This window comes from Macaca nemestrina, chromosome 19 (genome assembly GCF_043159975.1).
Source record: "Macaca nemestrina isolate mMacNem1 chromosome 19, mMacNem.hap1, whole genome shotgun sequence".
NCBI classification, from domain to species: Eukaryota; Metazoa; Chordata; class Mammalia; order Primates; family Cercopithecidae; genus Macaca; species Macaca nemestrina.
The window spans coordinates 13,806,977-13,829,348 of NC_092143.1; the positions used below are offsets into that span (position 1 = coordinate 13,806,977).

General features: G+C 32.4%; 1 protein-coding gene across 4 annotated transcripts in view; it reads left to right on the plus strand.

Annotated features, from left to right (window-relative positions):
- Positions 1-22,372, plus strand: part of LOC105476966 (cadherin 19) — a 104,121-nt gene that overhangs the window by 62,181 nt on the left and 19,568 nt on the right. For all 4 annotated transcript variants that reach the window (XR_003016913.2, XM_071085215.1, XM_011733263.2 and 1 more), the window contains 4 exons: positions 3,151-3,335; positions 3,834-4,087; positions 13,007-13,128; positions 18,189-18,310. Coding sequence is in view for 3 of the 4 variants with exons in the window: in XM_071085215.1 (XP_070941316.1) it covers positions 3,151-3,335; positions 3,834-4,087; positions 13,007-13,128; positions 18,189-18,310 (683 nt within the window). In the remaining variant the exon portion in view is untranslated. The remainder of the gene's footprint in view (positions 1-3,150; positions 3,336-3,833; positions 4,088-13,006; positions 13,129-18,188; positions 18,311-22,372) is intronic.

The window sequence follows — 22,372 nt, forward strand, 5'->3', positions numbered from 1 at the left end:
TTTATGATCTTAACCAGACACATGGCTTTACATACCACCTCTGTACTGACAAGCTCGTATTAAATATACATCTCCAGACTGAACTTCTCCCATGAGCTTCACAAGAGTACATCTGTCTACTCATCTTCATATATTTTATATTTATAAATATAAAATATATATTTTATATTATATATATATATTTTATATTATATATATATATATGAAGGGTTTCAGAAGAGGGGGCAGCTGGAATCAGGAGCTCAGTTAAGTGTGTGTTAGTTTTTAAATGTGTATTATATATAATATATATGTGTATTACATATAAATGTATATCATATATTATATAATGTATAAATATTTCTATATAACATAACAATATATAATAGATTTATATATAAGATACATTCACTATATATCATGGATATAACATATACATATGTAATATATGCAAATATACTATACATGTATAATACACATTTAAAACCTAACATACTCTTAACTGAGCTCCTGATACACACACACACACACACACACACACACACATATATATTACACATTTAAAACCTGACATACACTTAACCCAGCTGCTGATTCCAGCAGCCCCCTCCTCTGAACCCCCTCTTCCTACAGATTTTCCCATCACAGGTACTCAAACATCCAGGTTTCATATTTTTCAAGCCAAAATCTTGCTTATTCAATATAAACACGACTGTTGTGAAGAATTAGTGATCCCACTCAGATTATGGTGGGCATATTCAAGTCAACTATAATTTTTCACTCAGCCTGAATTGATGACCTCCACAATTCTGATAGCTCCTGGCTTTCAACATTCTGTGAGCAAATGCACATACACACAACGCACACATACACATACACACCCACACACATACCCTCTTCCTTCCCTGCATAAAGAATTGAAGCTACTTTTTCTACGTTTCTTTTTCTCAGAGTGAAAATTTAATTATCTGCAGATGCTGTTTTCTCTGCCTTAGAAAATATCCAAAACATGAACACTTCTCACCAACTACATCTCTAGCACCTTGGCTCATGCCACCATCTTATTTTGTCTCTGTTAGTACAATAGGCTCTCATCTAGTCTCTCTGCTTACACCATTGTTCTCCTTTAGTTTATTTTCATCACAGCTTTATAATCTTGTTAAAATGCACATCTGATCATATCACTTGAAGGTCTTCCCATCTCCCTCACAGATGTAAAAGTCCTTAGGTTGAATATCACCTAAATAGTCCTAATGGTCTGAAGTAATCTGCCATTGTCCAGTCTTGTCTCATTACCTCTTGAAACCTTAGTGTTTCTATCTGCCCCTTTGCTTACTAAGAAGCCAACACCAGGCAACTGTCCTCCTCTCTTTTCCCAGAACACTCCAGACTTGCTGGCTTTTCCTCTTCTTGAAATTATTTTTCCCCAGATATTCATTTCCTTTCTTCAATTCTTATCCAAAAGTCAAATCTACAGTGAATACTTTACACCTTATCATTAATTTTAAACTATTCCACCAGAATACTACCTTCATATATACCAGTAGCTCTTATTTATTGTCTGTTTTATCATCAAAAATATGAGCTGATGGTGGCAGTTTTTATATATATATATATTTTTATATATATATATATATATTTTATATATATATATATAGTCACCTGTTCTAGCCCCAGCCTCTAGGACAGGGCCTTGTAAAATTTGTGTTCAAAAAAATAATTTTTGAAAGTATGGAAAATTGTATAGACAAAATATTGACTGAGGAAAATACTTCAGTTCTTTTTCATTTTGAAGGCCAATAGTTTAATATCAGCTCAATAACATTTAAGTTTTAAACATTCGCTTTCACGTTCATGGCAATGTCATTGTTTTCTGCAGATTAATGTCTTAGTGATTTTTAATTTTCCAATAGCATAGACAATTCTTTTAATTTTTCTATAATGTAAAAAGCACTACTACATAGTCAATCTTCAACATCTGCTCTAAAAAAGTAGTAAAATATTAGCACTTTAAAAATAACATTTATCCCACTTAAAAATTAAAGTCTCAAATGCAGTCTTTGAAGTGACTGCCTCCTCCATGCTTCTAAACGAAATAGGAATCCCTTTAAAGAAGAATTTTATTATATGTGCATCTTTTTTAGAATTCTAAGGAGTTTCATTTTTTAAAATATTGCATGTTTGCTGATGCCGCTTGACACGAATAATGTCATATATTGACATGGATGAAAATGCAATTGCAAATAATAATTTAAAAATAGTGTAGTTCTATATCAGTTTTATTCAAGTTACCCCTGAAAAATAAAAAAAAAATCCCAGCAATTTATAGTTATATTTATGTTTTTAAAATACATCTGCAATTATTTTCTCAGAACCAAATCAACTAGGTCATCTTTGACTACAAAATATTTTTTCTATTACATTCATTTACCAACTCTTTTCAATCTGTATTTCCTTGCATTTCCTCTATAGCTAATGTAATGCAGGCTCAGACCCTCAGAAGCTCTCAGAATCAAACTGTTTTTCTTGGAACTCAGCTATTTGCATGCAGACTCTCCCACCTTTATTCCACATGTATATTCATTCAGTAACTTCAGGTATCAGGAATGTTAGAGTAAAATTGAAAGTTATTTCTGTCGAATTTAATTTAGTATGATTGAAGGTTACAATAAAAAATAAAACATGAACACTGAGGTGACACGCATGTAAATAGAAGTAATATTGGTGATAGACTTTCCTAAGATATATTTGAGAGATGATGATAGATGCTCAAATGAGATATTAGAAAGTATTTATATTTCAAAAAAAAGGGAAAGAGACTATATATGGGGGCAGAGAGAGAGGAAGGTAGAAGGAAGGAGGGAAGGAAGGAAGGAAGGAAAGAGGGAGGGAAGGAAGGAAGGAAGGAAGGAAGGAAGGAAGGAAGGAAGGAAGGAAGGAAGGAAGGAAGGACGGAAGGAAGGAAGGAAGGAAGGAAGGAAGGAAGGAAGGAAGGAAGGAAGGAAGGAAGGAAGGAATAAAAAGAAAAAAGAGAAAGAAAAAAAGATTAAGAACAAGTAACTGGGAAAGGTAGGTATGGCATTCCCTAGAGATCATAAATAAAGAATGCTATAATTGCAAGTTTTCCATGTTAAGTATTTATCCAAAATATCTCAAATTTTGTTTTTAAAGGTTTATACCGCCTGACGGTCTCTGAATCTGCACCCACTGGGACTTCTATAGGAACAATCATGGCATATGATAATGACATAGGAGAGAATGCAGAAATGGATTACAGCATTGAAGAGGATGATTCACAGACATTTGACATTATTACTAATCATGAAACTCAAGAAGGAATAGTTATATTAAAAAAGGTAGACATGTTAAAATTATTTGCCTTGCAGAATAATGCAAAATTAAAACATATCCTATTTTGTGTAACTGGTTAATTTTTAACTCATTAAATAATTGAAATGAGAACCTGTAATTTCTATTTTATGGAGAAAAGGATTTTAGGGATGATATAGTTATTACAGAGCTTTTTGAATTATATGCAGAACACTGTTTTAATTCTATTAAAAGAAAACTTTTTGGAAAATATCTTAAATACTAGGAAATTAATTCTCAGTTTCAGTAGATGTTTATGCCCTCAAAAGTATAATGTTATCTCCAAACTAAAATAGGTAACTGACAATACACACACAGATGTGTTATGCCTGATTAACAATTATATCAGAGAGATCCATGTACATAAAAAGAAAAATCTAACTGAAAGGCCACTGAGACTTACTTTAACAGGTAAAACTTTTTTTCTAAGTAGTATCTTGGGTTATTAAAGCCATTTCTTCTGTGTACACTGTATTTCTTTGCAGAAAGTGAATTTTGAGCACCAGAACCACTATGGTATTAGAGCAAAAGTTAAAAACCATCATGTTGATGAGCAGCTCATGAAATACCACACTGAAGCTTCCACCACTTTCATTAAGATCCAGGTGGAAGATGTTGATGAGCCTCCTCTTTTCCTGCTTCCGTATTACATATTTGAAATTTTTGAAGAAACCCCACAAGGATCATTTGTAGGCGTGGTGTCTGCCACAGACCCAGATAATAGGAAATCTCCTATCAGGTATGTCTGTAAGGTCAGTTTTGCATTAATAAATAAGTAAATATAAATTAGATTAAAAATAAAATTGCTTTCTTTTTTATTTTTATTTTTATTTTTATTAAGAGGGAGTCTCACTCTGTTGTCTAGGCTGGAGTGCAGTGGTGCAATCTCGGCTTACTGCCACCTCTGCTTCCCAGATTCAAGCGATTCTTCTGCCTCATCCTTCCTAGTGGCTGGGACTACAGGCATGCACCACCACGCCCGGCTAATTTTTGTGTTTTTAGTAGAGACGGGGTTTCATCATATTGTCCAGGCTGGTCTCCAACTCCTGACCTCGTGATCCACCCGCCTTTGCCCCCCAAAATGGTGGCATTACAGGTGTGAGCCACCGCGCCTAGCCTGCATGCAAATTTAAACAAGGTTATATCTGTATCTACATTTCTGTATGTCATACTTAATTTGTAACAATTTAAATAAAATAGGGAACCGCAATGTCAGTTAAGATGCAGTAAAATTGGTGATTTCAAACACGTACAAGAAAGAGGCAATTACCAATTAAAATTCAGTGCATTATAATTCCCTCTTAATTGGGGAAAGGAGATAAGAGAAAAAAAAATTATTTTTTTAAATCCCCAATTAGAGCTGAAACAAAGCTGATCAAAATGTGGCCTATTTAAGGCTGGGGGCGGTGGTTCACACCTGTATTCCCAGCACTTTAGAAGGCCAAGGCGGGCGGATCACAAGGCCGGGAGATCAAGACCATCCTGGCTAACATGGTGAAACCCCGTCTCTACTAAAAATACAAAAAAACTAGCCGGGCGAGGTGGCGGCGCCTGTAGTCCCAGCTACTCGGGAGGCTGAGGCAGGAGAATGGCGGGAACCCGGGAGGCGGAGCTTGCATTGAGCTGAGATCTGGCCACTGCACTCTAGACTGGGAGACAGAGCGAGACTCCGTCTCAACAACAACAACAAGTGGCTTATTTAAATATTATTTACTTCAAATGATATTCAGAAATTGGGAAAACTTTTATAGCAGTGGTCCTCAAGCTTTCTGCCGCCAGGAACCAGTTCGGTGGAAGACAATTTTTCCATGGTTGGTGGGGTGAAGGGGAATGATTTCAGAATAAAACTGTTCTGCCTCAGATTATCTGGCCTTAGATTCTCATAAGGAGCTCTGTACCTAGATCCATCACATACACAGTTCACAGCAGGGTTCCTGCTCCCATGACAATCTAATGCTGCCCCTGATATGAGAGGAGGGGGAGCTCAGACAGTAAGGCTGGCTCGCCTGCCCTCACCTCGGGCTGTGCAGCCAGATTCCCGACAGGCCAAGGACAGGTAGCAGTTCATGGCCTGGGAGCTGGGAACCTGTGTTTTACAGGATACCACTCAAAGGAGTTCAAAGGGTTAGAAATCTATTCTTGTATTACAATTAAACGAATATTTGCCACCTATTAAAATAGTCTGTTATTTTCAGTTACTATGTTATAATTTATTTTCCTTTGTTTTATTTTTTGTGTGTTTGTTTGTTTTAGTATTTGAGGTATAGTCTGGTTGGGCATAAAAAACCAAAACTTGTTATATAATTATTTTTCCAACACCTTTCCTTATTCATCTATTTTCCATAAACCTTCATGTATTAATTAAGATGCCGGCTACTGCTTGGCTCTGTGAAGGTCTTGCAGTAGCTCAATGAAATGGCTCAATTTAATTTTTGATACCAAGAAATGTTCCCACTTTTCTATTATAGTTCATTTCATAAAATGTTGCCTTCTGATATGCATATATAGTTCTTAATTAGTCATAGAGATTTTAGTAATTGTATAAGTGCATATCAATTATTTAAAAAATATATCTATATACCTATTCATTTTTCTTCAGGGAACACTAAATAATATGGAATGTTAAAAAATGCTTTGATGATTAATATATTCAATATGTTATCATTTATAATAATAAAGTATTGAAAACAATTTTAGGAATACAAGTGAATAAACTATAATTTATCATGCTTGAGATGCATAGATAATAACATTGCATATATTTTAAAGCACAATAATACACAGTGAAGAACTGCATGCTTACTACATGTGAAAATGCTACATATATATGAAGAAAAACATAAGGTGCAACCAAATCTTAAGAGGTTTTGTATTTTATAGTATCACCATTGGTGTCTACTTACTTCAGTATGAAAATATTTTAGCTAATGATTTTCACTTTTATACTGGCAATTATTACTTTTTAAAATAACTTGTATCCATTAAAAAATACATTTTAATGATTTCACAGATGTTTTTTCATTTAAAAGTGGCTTTAAATAATATTGCTTTTTGTACATATGTTAGGATCACTGAGGATACAGCAGTTTTTGTTGTTGATATTGTTGATATTTTTTCCATATGATATAGCTTGATTTAACAAACATTGAAAATACATCATAAAAACAAAATCAGATGCATATGAAAATATCCACTTCAGCACATTTCAGGAGGCCTTCTTTTTGGGTTTCTTTGTTTATTTCCTTTTTTCTTTGTAAGCAAAAGATCCCCAAAATGTTTGAACATAAAATGCAAAATGATTTCAATTTGAGTTTTAATTTGATAATATCTCTTCTTTAATACTCACTGCATGGTAAGAGCTATGAAAACCAGAAGAAATATTAGGACACTGTATTTTAGCCTTAGGGATGTTTCTTTGTTTTGGGAGAAACACTAACACATATTAAACATAGTAAATTAGCCCCAATTCATTAAACTCATATTAGTTTTTCCTACTGAGTAAGAATCACCTGCTGTTTCTGTAAAGGATGGAAATTCCCAAACTCAGTTTCATCAAGTCTTGGGTGGGAAAAATAAACTGGTTTAACAAAATATTAGTGCTGCAGTTGAGGTCGTAAAAGCTTGAGAAGCAAGATCTACCTTTATATGAATTATAGTAACTAACCATATGTCAATTAAAAAAAAATGGGGCACAGAAATGATGGAAAATGTGATATTTAGATTTGAAAGTGAGATGATAGAATTGTTTTAAGGAGCCTAGTGTGGTAAAAATTAGAGGAGCCCAAACAATCTATAATAAAATGTCTACCATAAAATTATTAAGAACTTCATAAGAAATTATTCTTAATTTTTTTTATTTTATCACTAAGACTATGTATTATTTCAGAGGACTAAATGTTTATGTCCCTCAAAATTCATATTTGAAATCTGAAACACCAATGAAATGGTATTAGAATGTGGGTCCCATATTTGAAATCCTAAATCTCAATGAAATTGTATTAGGTGGGTACAAGAAGGTGGGTCCTATAGGCATCAAGTCATACAAGTAGAGCCCTAATGAATGGGATTAGTGCCCTTACAAAGGGGAACCCAGATAGCTCTCTCAGCCTCTCTCTGCCTGTAAGGACACAGAAGTCAGCAGTCTGCAATGGAAAGAGGGCTCTTGTCAGAAGCCAATCATGCTGGCATCATAATCTCATACTTCCAGCCTCTAGAAACGTGACAAATAAATATCAGTTGTTTATAAGCTGCCCAGTCTATGGTAATTTTTAATAGCTGTCTGTGATGACTAAAAATTGCCTAACTCATTTGGACTTCAGATACAGGGATTACTCTTTTCCTATCAATGGGTATGATTCACTTTTTGGACATTATTGAAGTTTCCTTTTAAATTAAGCCTAAAGTCAAATTTTGAAATATTTTGTAAGTATGAGAAAGATAGCGTATTCTTTCCTGTTAAAAAAAAAAAAAGAGCAAATAAAACCCAAAGCAAACAGAAAAAAAAGGAAATAAAAAGATTAGATCACAAGCAGTGAAATTGAAAGCATTGGAGTAATATAATGAAACCAATAGCAGATTCTTTCAAAATATTGCTAAAGTTTATTAATCTCTATCGAGAAAGACCAAGGGACAAACAGAGAAAGAGAAGACAAAAATTACTATTATCAGAAGTGAAAAATGGAGCACACATACTGATCCCACAGACATTAAAAAGATTATAGGGCTACTTTGAACAATTCTATGCCCATACATTTAGATGAAGTTCTTGAGAGAATCCACTAAATTTATATTAAAAGATAAATAACCTTAGCATACACACACACATATATATTTACAAACAACCATATATATACAACCACATAAATATGTACACATACACATGCGTACACACAAGCATATATATATATCACCAAAAAGTCAGTTAAAAACCTTCACAAAAACAAAGAACAGTTCTAGTAAAAATTGATGCCACTGATAAATTCTACCATATGTTACAAGCAAAGAAAACTACAGATCAAGATCCCTCATAAACAAATATAAAAATTATTTACAAATAATTGTAACTCCAGCTATTTGTGAAAAGGAAAGTATATCCCTATCAACTGGAGTGCACCCAGGAATACAAGGATGCGTCCATATTTTAAAATATTTTCATGTAAATTACCATATTGACAGATTAAAAAAGAAAAGTCATATATCATCTCAATAGACAAAGAAAAAAACATTTGACAATATTCAAAATTAATTTATTGTAAAAACTATCAGCACAATATGAATAGAAGGGAAGATTCTTAAACAGATACAGAGTATCTACAAAAGAATGCTGCTAATATTATACTCAATTATGGAATATTATGCGCTTTTTCCTTAAGATTGGAAACAAGGTAGCAATGTATTTTTTCACCAGTCCAAATCTATAATATTGGAAGTCCTGGCCATGCAATAAGTGAGAAAAAGAAATAAAAACATACAAGCTGGAGAGAAATAATGTCGTTTTCTTTATTTGCAGATGGCTTGATTATTGTCTAGATAATTCCATAAAATTCACAAAAATGCCCAGTAATAAGTGAGTTTATCAAGGTAGAAAGATACAAGATTATTATAAATTAAACATATACTGAATAACACCCAGCAATCCTACTCCCAGTCATTTACCCAGGAAAAAAGGAAACTTTGTGTTTTGGGTTGAGTTGTGTCCTAAAGATACAAGTTGAGTCCTAACATCCAGTACACTCGAATGTGGCCTTGTTAAGAAATAGAGTGATTTTGGAGGTAAATAGTTAAGATAAGGTCATACCTGAGCAGGTATGTTTTTAATCCAAAATGACTGGTGTCGCTATAAGAAGGTAGACACTGGGAGAGGACTGCCATGTGACAACTGAAGCAGAGATCAGAGCAATGCATCTACAAGCAGAAGAATAGCAAGGACTGCCAGAAATCACTGGAAGCTAGAAACGAGATGGAAGGATTTACCCCTACAGGCTTCAAAGGAAGCATGACCCTGTTGATGCTTTGATTTTGATAACTCTCATAGAGTTAATTTATTGTTTTCAGCCACCCAGCTTGTGGTGTTTTGTTGCAGCAGGCCTAGAAAACATACTCACTTATTTTGACATGAAAACCTATATGCAGGCATTTATGGCAGCTTTATACATGACCTCCAAAAACTGGAATTGACTCAAATGTCCTTCAAGAGGTGAATGGATTTTAAAAAAATAAACAAACAAAAATAAACAAAGCCTGTGGTACCTAAACTAAAAAGATACGACAAAGGAAAGGAGGGTGATAAAATTGTTCTGCGTCATTACGTGATGGCAGACACATGACTATTCATTTGTCCAAGTTCACAGAATTCTTCATGATATAGAGTAAAATACTAATTAGTGTAAACTCTGGCAAAAAATCAAACAGAACTTTGGAGATATTCCTAAAATGAAGGCAAAGTACTGCAAGTGTACTTTATTATATTATAGACAAATAACATCAAACAGAGAGGAATTAGGAAAATACAACCTAAGTAATTTTGGAAGAGGGTATTTCAACTCAAAATATAGAGACCAAAAAAGTTGCTGTTCAGAAGAAATGTACTCTACATACTGAGTATATTTTTTTACATGGTTACTATTTAGGGATTGCAGTGTTACTCTGCGTGTATATTGGGATTGAACACATAAGTAAATATATTATAGATAAGAAGAGTAAGATTCATTATTGTCAAAGGAAATGGTTACAAATAAAAAAATGAGAAAAGTTACATGAAGGTGTGGCACTGGATTAAAATCTGAGGTATGATACACTAATGCCTTCTTAGTATATATACAGACAGAAGGAATTATATGGAAATAAATATAGATGTGTTTGTATGCATGAGTATACATACATATATTTCCTGTTGATGTCTGCTCAAAGCACCTACATAAAATGAAACTCAAGAAGCAATGGAAACTCTTAATACCTAGATCTTGCTTTCTAATGCTGCTCTCCAATCAAAGATACTGCAACTCATCTGATAACTAGAATCCAGAGTTGTTGTAAGGAAAAGACAAGATTATCCTGGAGCATCTTGTGGTTCCAGAAAGAAAGTATTCAAAAATGTTAACACTACTCATCTATGGATACTGAAAATTAGTGGATGAATGTTTGAGGAGAAACCAGAACATTTTAAAATAGTTTCCTGAGATCTTTATGAATTACAAAAGAAAAAAATAGCAACTTACCCCAGAGAAATGGGGTCATCATCACCTAATCGAGTGCTCAATGTTAATATCGCCATTCATGAGATATGATGAACGTCATGTTCCCCTGATATGATAGCCTGAGAAAGTATATCATGTCTGTGTTATTCCTGCCAAAAATATGTAACCTTAGTCTAATCATGAGAAAGCATCAGACAAACCGAGAGACACTCTATCAAATAATTGACCAATACTCTTCAATAGCATCAAGGTCTTGAGAGACAAGAACATTGAGGAATTGTGGAGGAGACTAAGGACACAGGAAAATGAAAGACAATATTGGATCCTAGATTAGATTGTGAAAGAAAAAGAATAAGAGTGGAAAAAACTGTGAAATCCAACTGTAGTTTGTAGTTTGATTAATTACATTATAGCGATTAATTTATTAATACGATTAAAGTTTTATATAAGATTTTAACATTAGAAAAAGCTGAGTGAAGAGCATATAGAAATCCTGTGTGCTATTTTTGCAATATTTCTGTAAGTCCAAAATTATTTTAAAATTTTTTTAATTGGATTAGTGGGAAAATTCCAAATTTTTAATTTTGCTGAGGTGATGATGGAACATATCTAAGTAAGGCAGCTGTTTACATATTTATGAATTTTCTGATGTTTGTCTCCCTAGTTTTAAAAATGGGAAAAATATGTATGTATTTTACATATATGTAAAATTTAACTAAAACTTACCTCAAAGCCAAACAAATTTTGTCCAGTGAAGGTGGAGTGGGGGAGAAAAATTTACATAACGAGAATTTGTGTTTCTAAAAATGGTTAAGAAAAATGATACATATTACACATCATTGCTTATATCACATCCTAGAAGGCTACATATATTTTTATTTCTGTTTTAATTAATTAATGAGACCTGAACCAATTATTGTTTATGTGGCTCTTCTTCCTAAATTCTAACAGTTGCGCATTAAACTATTAAAGACTATAACATCCTATCAAACTTTAAATGGGCTTTATGTGCAATGACATTTTACAGAAATAGGATTAGATGTTTAATTCAAAATAACAACTGTTAAAACACTGTATAATTTTGTCAACAAATCTATTATGTGTGAAATGCAACCACTTCAGGATATTTAGGGAAAATACTTATAAATATTTTAAATGGGGGTACAATTAAAACTGAACTCCTCTAAACCTTAATTATTTGTAATTTCTATTGAATCCTTATCTGAATACCAATCTACAAAGTAGTATAATGTTTTTGGAAACTTTTGAACTCAAAATTAAAATATTCTCATCTTTGCCGTATAATTATGGCAAACTTCATTGATATCTCATCAAAGTCTTCAGGAATATACATGCAATGATAAACCATTATTGAACCCTAGTTATTATTACTCTTTAATTTTTATTATTAATTATTTCCATGTAGATGAGATACGCTGAGTATTTCAAAGTCTTCTTTCATTGTGGAGGTGGAGGTCATTTTTCAGTTTTTTTTTTTTTTAATGGAAGAACTTTGTAACTTGGCTTTCTTCGATGCACAATCAATCTAAAAGCACATTAGAACTACTTTTTTTTTACTTTTGTTTTACATGTGTATATATATAAAACATACATATTATATGAAAAATATATAATATATAATAAATACATATGATGTAATATATCACATATACATACATACATAGATATATAATATCATATATAATAAAACATGTGTATTGTATATTACATACATGTTACATATGTTATAAAATATGTAATGTGTTATAAAATGTAAAATATATGTCATATATAATGTATTGTATATATGTTTTACATTATATATATATATATATATATAAAATGTTTTGGATTCCTGATTCCAGATTCCAGATTTCAGAAGTCTTTCAGATTTCTCAAAAGAATTAAAAGTCTATCTACTATATAGACTTTACCCTTTATCAAATTTACTTTTTAAACAAACAAAAACATTTGTTAAATATCAAGTCAAGTAATTGTAGTAAAATGAACAGATTCGCAAGCAACACCTGTGACGTAGGAAAGAGATCAATACTAGTGTAGGCTGAAGATGTATTTTAATTTATTTCATAGAAAAAAAAATTCACAATCATTAATTTTTACCCCACTCATTTGCATTTCTCTTCATTTCCCAAATGGCTTTTGACATTATTTTAAAGTCATTAATCTATTAACATTCTTTTTTGACATGAGAATGAGTGACATGTGTTTACAGTTAGCATCCATCAATTGAAATCTAAAGTCAGGTTACATTTTTTTTTTTTTCTATCTCCACTGAGTTGATCTTAAATACAGGAATAAACTATTTTAAAAGTTGTTCAGTATTATATATTGGCTATGTAGGGCATGCATTGAATAAGACATCTTATTGCTTAAAGACTATTATGTAACATTGTTATGTAGACAGAATAAAAACATTAAAGTATACTTTCTTTTTGGTTCAGGTATTCTATTACTAGGAGCAAAGTGTTCAATATCGATGATAATGGTACAATCACTACAACTAATTCACTGGATCGGGAAATCAGTGCTTGGTACAACCTAAGTATTACAGCCACAGAAAAATGTAAGTACTCATTTGAAATCCAATACAGCTGTTTGCATATTTCATAAATAATTACACAATTTCTATACATGGAGACAAGGCTGCCTTAAAATGCTGTTGGAATTATTTAAATGACATTCAATGTAAATGTGTGTACTTGTGTATTTTATTAGTTTTATTAACATCTGCTTTCCTTTACTACTATTCCAGCTTATTTATATGCTTATCACTAAATACCTTCTAAACTGTTATTTTCTAATTATAACAGTAAATAGTTTTTCATACAAGCATAAATTGAGGAAACCACAAAATATAAGTGAAATTCACCTGAAATTCTGCTTGTTTATTTAGGCAGATGGTTTCGTTTTCGGTTTGTAAATTATTCTGATTTACCACTTAGATATTGTCCTTAAAATTATGAATCAGTGATTCATGCAATTATATTGTTTAAAGCTTAAATAAATATAACACAATATAAAATATCAAAGTCATTTCCATTACTTAATCAATAGATTTAAAATTGTAAAGTATTAAAATGGTGAACAGAAAATATTCTCAGATGCATCTTTTCTTATAGCTGATTTTACATAGAATTTTAATGATCGTGGTTCCTTTCTTCACTCTGTGTTGAGGCGGGAAGCATATATTTTTGTTTTCCTTACTTTGTTAGGCAGATGGCAGGTGATATGGTGGAGTGGAAGGCATCTCTGCGTGTTTTTTGCGATACAATGAACAGTTCTATGGAAACACTGTAGGAGAGCTGGAATCTGGGTTTTCAAGGTTCCATTTAACTAAACCATAAAAGGAAGCAAATGTTACAATGGAATAAATGCCCGCTGCACTAGAGGAAATGTCAAGGCTTCTCATGTCAGAAAACGCAAAGATGTTTATTTTAAATGCAGCTTTTATTCATCGCTTATTTCTGAGAACAATTTTTTTTTTTTCATTTTAAGGAAAAACTTGTTGGAACGAGAGTTTATAACACTGGATAACAAATTTTCATTTTTTTTCTTTCTCTAATATTTTTAAAAGTTCTACATCATTAAGCCCATTTTAGATCTATTTGGGGAAAATATGCGTAACTGCCATTTTTTTACTACCATGAAATCAATACTGAACCAAAAATAATTAGGCTTGACCATTTAAGCTTCAATAGCAATATAAACAAACCACCTAACCAGTGGAAAACAGGGCATTACATACAACTGTTTTACAAATCACCTGGCTGCATCTGCTAACTCCCTTGAAAAGCGTTCACCATAACAATTATACTGATTATAGAAAAGAGATGTTCCGTTTGAACATTTTTTTTCCCAGCAAATGAAGTTTGTTGTGCTTAGTCTCTTTTCTGGAAAGCTTCCCCAATTAAGCACAATGCTATTTATCAGTATGCCAGCTAAGTGAATAAAACTACTAACTATTTTAAAGTGAAGCTGTAAAGTTTTATATTCATTTTGTACAGTAATACCAAAGATTTAATTTGAACTTAATTTCAAGCAAAGTTTAGGAACACAAAGATAAAAACATTAAATGAATTTCTTATTAATTTTCTGTCAGTTTATTCACAACTGAATTATGCTATACAATTTAATTACTGAAGCAAAAAGATATTCTGTGATGATGTATGTGCTAAAACCATAACAAATATGAACCTTAATTTTCTGATTAATTTCTTCTTGAAATATTTAGAAATATCTTTTCATTTTTAAATGTTCCATTAATCTATTTTCATCCTAAATGTCACACAGTAGAGAAAAGTCTCAAAAGGATAAATACTAATGGTTGCTGTATTTCTTAAAGTCCATGTGTGTATGTGTATGTGTGTAATAAATCCTAGAAATTTTAATTTTTAATTAATTGAAAATTACAATTTCTATCTTAATTGTAACTGTTATTGTTGGGAAAATACAAATACAAGCAAAATCTCATCTCAGGCCAGAAAACCTCTCCTCAAAGGTAGAACAGAGATAAACATTTTATTACTGGAAAACATTAAAACGCAATGTGATGTGCATCATAGGAAATCTAAGAGATTGCCAAAATGGAAAGAAATCTCACCTTTTTAAGTAGTCGAGCAGATACAATCCATTATATACATGTTCTCAAGTTAAACGTTATCCAGACATTCAAGTATGAGGACTTAGCACTATTTGTCACATAGAATTCATTCTATCTTCACTGAGTAGTTGGAGTGACCGCCCGTGTTTGCTAAGTGGTTTTATCCAAAGGACAACTTAACTTTTCATGTCTTTATGACAAGAGGTAGTTCTGCAACTTAGAACAAGATCGTTGCTAAAATGGGTCTCCTATCCTTCCACAAAAACTAGGATATAGGGATGCCATATTCCTTGAAGATTACATTTCAAAGAGATGGTCACCATTACTTGAGAAATACAATCCTGGATCCTAAAGCTTCCAGGAAACTTACTGAACTTTTGAAAGATTTCCATACACTTCAAAAAGACAAAGAAAAAACTTACATACAAAGCTTTTTCCCCCCTCTCTTTCTCTTTCTCTCTCTCGCTCTCTGTGTGTGTGTGTGTGTGTATGAATGCTCTGAGAAAAGGAAGGAAAGAAAAAAGATTTTCTCTTGCTTTCAACAAGAACCAGGCCTCTAATTTTTAATTTGTATTGTTCTTTCAAATTATCATTACAAATAGTACCTGTATTTTCAATAAAAACACTAAGACAAACTAAAGAATCCCACCCCTATACCCTTTAATTATATCCACCTTTCCCATAGCTTTCTTTTTTTTTTTTTTTTTTTAAGAAAAAGAGAAGCCCTGTGTGATGACTTACGCCTATAATTCCACCACTTTAGGAGGCCAAGGTGGGTGGATAACCTGAAGTCAGGAGTTCACAACCACCGTGGCCAACATGGCAAAACCCTGTCTCTACTAAAAATACAAAAATTAGCCAGTCCTGGTGGCATGTGCCTGTAGTTTCAGCTACTAGGGAGTCTGAGGCAGGAGAATCGCTTAAGCCTAGGAGGCAGAGGTTGCAGTGAGCTGAGATCCTGCCACTGCACAACAGCCTGAGAGAGAGAAAGATTAACAACAATAAAACTACACAATATAATAGCTGCAACTTACTTTTTTCAGTACACAAAATACATGTCTGGTTAGTAGATACAACAAAACAATCCTATTTAATATTCATTGTTCAGTTATGTGCTAAGTAGTCTTAATTGCTTTATGTATATTAACCAATTTATGTAATTGCTTCATGTAATTTATGTAGTTGCTTTATGTATATGTTTAATCTTAACAGCCTATAAGGCAGTTACTACTATCACGCCCATTTTTCAGAATGCCAACTGAGGCATTCTGGTTAAGTATTTTTCTCAAATTGGGAACCAAGATTCAAACTCAAGTCATCCAGTTTTAAGCTCACAATAAAAATGTGTTACATTGACTCACTCTTTTATCTGGCACAGGGTTTCACTCTGTAGCCCAGGCTGGAGTGCAGTAGCCCGATCACAGTTCACTGCTGCCACAATCCCCTGCTCACGCTATTCTCCCACCTCAGCCTCCCAAGTAGCTGAGACTACAATGTACACTACCACACTCAGCTAATATTTTGAATTTTTATTAGAGACGAGGTCTCATTATATTGCTCAGGCTGCTCTAGAACTCCTGAGTTCAAGTTATCCTCCTGCCTTGGCCTTCCAAAGTGCTGGGATTTAGAGGTGTGAGTCACCATGCCTGGTCAGACTCACACATTTTTAATAAATCCACATAATGTCATAGTTCAGCTGTAATTTATTCTCCCCGATTCTTTTTTGTTGTACATTTGAGTCATTTATATAATTTGGATGTGATGCAAATAACTCTGGAATGTATTTAAGTGGATCATTTACTCAAATACTGATACCTTAGACTGTAGCTTAAGTTTAACAGATTGGGTCACAGATATGTGTAGTTTAAATTTCATTATCGATTGCTAGAGTCAGTTTACATTGTTATTTTTCAGCCCTCGTCATCACTGGGTGCTGTTTTATCACATATGACACAAATGGCATGGGCTAAACCATCATTCTTCTTACCTGTGGTGAGAGGCTGTATGAAGATTATGGTACTGCAACGTGTCCCAACTGCAGGCCATTTGGCTCAACACTTCTGCCGCCAGCTTCAACCAGGGCACATTGACAATGTCTGAACAGTCTGGATTGACACACTGGGGTAGAAGGGATACTGCAGACATTTGGGGAATAGAAGTCATGGATGCCGCTAAGCATCCTACAATGCACAGGAGAATCCCCCAAAACTAGGAATTATCCAGTCTAAAATATTAATAGTGATGGCAGTGAGAAAGTCTGCTATCAGATAAATTGAATTTTCTCTCCTGTAAATTCCTAGTTCATACTTTTTTCTGAAATGTCTTTTTTTAATATCAAATTGAAGGATTTAAATGTTTTAACCACAATTTTTTCTCATTATGTTTTTTGGATTTTTTGGCTCACTTAGAAAATCTTCTCAATTCAATGTTTATATAAAAACTTTATTTAGTTTTTTTATAACGATTTTACTTTAAAATATATTTAGATTCTAATTATTTGTTTTTAAAAGCTACACTCTAAATTTCAGTGGTTCACAGAATTGATTGTTATTTTTGTTATAGCACTGCAGCTATAATCTTACACAAGTAATTTAACTGTAATTTTTGAAACTAAATGGTTTATCAACTTTTTTATCAGTAAAATTAGGGAGGATAATAATCCATTTATTGATCAAGATTAAATGAGTTAATACAAAACTTTAAATGATTCCTGGACTCTTGCAAGCTCTCCATATACCCTTATTTTACTTTATCTTTTTACTACTTTTTCTCATCACTTATTACAGCCCATGGCAAGCACAATGCACCCAATAAATATTGCTTGGTTTGAATATATTAGCACAGAATTTTTTTCTAGGATCTATTGCTGATAAATAGGTGAATCATATAGATATCCTGTCCTCAGATTGCTTTTTTCAAGTAAAATAAAAATGTACCGTATAGCCTCTAATGTAATTTTAATGATGTATCTTCTAAAGACATATTAAAATGTTAGATTTTTATTATATATATTCAAATTGCAGACAATATAGAGCAGATCTCTTCGATCCCAGTGTATGTGCAAGTTCTTAATATCAATGATCATGCTCCTGAGTTCTCTCAATACTATGAGAGTTATGTTTGTGAAAATGCAGGCTCTGGTCAGGTAAGGACTCATTATAAATTACAAAGTCTAAACTATATATCATTGTTTCATAATATGTAATTATTTCATATATTATACAATATTGTTATATAATACATATCATTAACATCTTTAATATTCATATATTATAATTTATATAATTATTGTAATTCTATAATATTACATATACAAATTGTATATAAATTAATTTTTATAATATATAATTTTTGTTATGCATTCATCTTATTTTAAAACATCAAAAAATTAATTTTATCCTATTTATATTAATTACATGCTTTTATGTTGTGAGCTTTTTATTTTATTTTATTTTATTTTATTTTTAATTTTTTTATTTTAATTTTTAAAAACATGCAAATTTCAAGTTTTCTACTTTCAAATTCCTCAACTGTTTTTGAAAATCTGCTAACGATAGTGATTCAGTAGTTTACTTTTATAGTATATTTATTATTCAGTAGTTCATTTATACTTTGTCAAACAATTAAGAAAAAAATTCTATAGGTTACATAGTCACATTTAAGTTTCTTTTTATTTTTTTATTCTTCATGCAGGTACAGGTAAAATGAAATATAAGCATAAACATATGGAGGGAAAATATGCCAAAATGTTTTTTCATAGGATTTAATCACTATACCAGGTATAGCAATACAAATAAAACTGAGTCTTATATAAATTACTAGATATGTAAACATTTATGAGAACATACTCATTTTGAAATACATTATCATTACTTCACAATTTATTTCTTTCACACACTTTCTTATCTGCTGCTCACTGTTTTATTTGTAAAATGTGAAACTTAAATTAGAATGTTATTTGTGTACTTCTAAGCTCCAGTACATAATAAACTAACATAATTATGAGGTTTCTTAGAGCACATAGAAGACTATTAAATACCACAGGCTGTTTTTCTTTAAAAAATGTCCAATAATGTTCAAAAATTTTACAGTCTAGTGTTCATGATACTAAATAGGTATACAGACACTATCAACTCAGTTATTCTAAGTAGCTTTGAATTTATCAACAAAGCTAGTCAGGGACCATTTGGAGTTTACAAAAGCAGAAATTATATTTCTCTTTCAATAAATGTTAGTAACCAAAGTTATATTTGATCTTCAGTTTCCTACTATGCTGAGGAATAGGCATATCTTAAGAGATAGGTACATCTTAACTTTTACTGATTATTAAACTGCAACATAGTGAAAATTGTAAGTATTTCTTGAAATGATTGTGAATTTCATTAAGCTATGTGTGTTTTTGAATATGATTTCACTGGAAATAATGACCAAATCTTGCCTATAAATATTTTCCAAAATGTTTTTAAAAGCAGTAATAAAATTGTTAAAAATATACAAATAACTTTAAAAATTTAAAGCACTCATTTCTAATGGGTTAGAACCCAAGGATTTGGGGACAGTAAAAGGTGGATATAAAAACTTCAGAGGCTCTCTATTGTGTTGCACTTTCCCTAGAACTAAAATTGAACTGTTTTAGAAATGTATGGACATACAGTATAGGGTAGAAGAGATCACAAAAACAGAATGAACGTGAACTTGGACCCATGGCTCCTCCAGAAATTTGGCTTAGACATTTTTCTTCAAACCTGGTGCTATAAGTAGATTATATATTTAGAAATTGGATGTATCTAATATTCTCAAGAATTTCAAACACATCTGGTTACTTAGACACATTGACCAATATAACAAGCAACTTTAAAATAATAACATGTAAATCTAATAAATGATACTTTCAATGTGGCATGCCAGTTTTCTTAAAATACAAATAATTTTTGACATGATGAATTTTATAATTTTCTAATAAATGTATATTAAATTTACATATTAGATGTAACATATTTCTAGAATTATTATAAATAAAATTATGGTTTATATTTATGATTATATTTCATATTTCAAGTACTAGTATAGTAAATTATTTCATTCATTTCATGTACATGTGAAGTGTACATATGAATGTATTTAGATTATCCATTGATTAGATAGCCTGTTTTTAAACTTTAAAAAAAATAGGCTTAATTTACTGTATCTTCTATACACCTATTTCTGTAAATGTCCCATGTGGTAAGTATGTTAACTGAACAAAGTTTTGTTTTATATATATATATATATATATATATATATATATATATATATATATTTTTTTTTTTTTTTTTTTTTTTTTTTTTTTTTTTGAGCTGGAGCTTCACTCTTGTTACCCAGGTTCCAGTGCCGTGGCATGATCTTGGCTTACTGCAACCTCCCTGTCCCAGGTTCAAGCGATTCTCCTGTCTCAGCCTCCCGAGTAGCTGAGTTTACAGGCAAACACCACCATACCTGGCTAATTTTTTTCGTATTTTTAGTAGAGATGGGTTTTTGCCATGTTGGGCAGGCTGGTCTCAAACTCCTGATCTCGTGATCCGCCTGCCTCGGCCTCCCAAAGTGATAGGATTACAGGCGTGCACCACCACTCCTGGCCGTTTCTGTTTAACATTTTTGTATTTTCCTCAATATATAACTAGATTTATGACAGCAGAGACTCTTGGTGATTTTATCCATAGTTATATATGTATGCACATACAGTGATTATAATATGAAAAGTATTCAATTCTATGCTTTCAGAAAAATATATTTTACATGCAACCTGGAAAAACAATTTTACATGTTTTATAAATATGATAAAATAAGCAAAAATGACAATACTAACCATATGGATATAGTTCAAAAAAGAATTAGTAAGTAGTATTTGTTAGTTATACTAAAAAACTCATATATATATGTATATGTGAGTGCACCAATATATAATAGATATTTTAAAATTTTTATTTGTAATTCATTCAATTTTTCAGTTGCCATACACATATACATACATACATATATATACACACACACACACAAACACACCCCTATATATATATATACACACACTGGGATTACAAGCTGGGATTACAGGCGCCCACCACACCCAGCTAATTTTTCATAGTTTTAGTAGAGATGGGTTTTCACCATGTTAGCCAGGATGGTCTCGATCTCCTGACCTTGTGATCCTCCTGCCTCGGCCTCCCAAAGTGCTGGGAGTGAGTCACTGCACCTGGCCCTCATTTACTCTTAAGCAATACACAGTACACAGCTTTCCAATGATAGCTGAGTGCATCTTTTTGAATTTGATGGATTTGCCTCTTTTACCCTTTGAGAAAAATGAGCAAGATAGCAAAATAAGTGTTTTTCTTTTTATGTATTCTTTAAATTTTTGGTTTTTGTTTCTTTGTTAGGTTTTGTTCCCATGTTTTTGAAAGGGAAAGTGGTCTTTTTAGTTTTTGAGACGGAGTTTCGCTGTCGCCCAGGCTGGAGTGCAGTAGCGTGATCTCGGCTCACTGCAAGCTCCGCCTCCCGGGTTCACGCCATTCTCCTGCCTCAGCCTCCCGAGTAGCTGGGACTACAGGCACCGCCGCCTCGCCCGGCTAGTTTTTTGTATTTTTAGTAGAGATGGGGTTTCACCGTGTTAGCCAGGATGGTCTCGATCTCCTGACCTCGTGATCCGCCCGCCTCGGCCTCCTAAAGTGCTGGGATTACAGGCGTGAGTCACCGCGCCCGGCCAGCAAAGTGATTCTTTAGAGAGGATTGAATAAACGTTTGTTTTCTAGTGTTAAGTTCCTGGCATCGTATGGGCTGATTGGTATTCTTGATTATTGTCTAAAAATCACATGTATAGGAAGCCATGAGGTTTAATTCAAATATGTTTCCCCTTATGTGAGAATGAAACATCAAAAACAACAAGCTAAAATAACGAAAAGATTACACAGCGCAATAGCTGAAGATCTCTATCACTGATCCACACTTCCCCGATTAGATGATAATATCCTAACCATGCTGAATACTAATCTCCTCATTTCAAAAATAATAATACAACTTCTGCTCTGTAATCTCTATCTTCTAAGGATTTTGTAAAGATAAAAAACAAATAAGAAAGTAAGTAAAAGAGGACTATGTTAAAGTAGTTTTGTCAATATTAACAGTGACAGTTAAGGGTCATGTCATACATTACAAGTTCTTAACATGGGGTTCATTC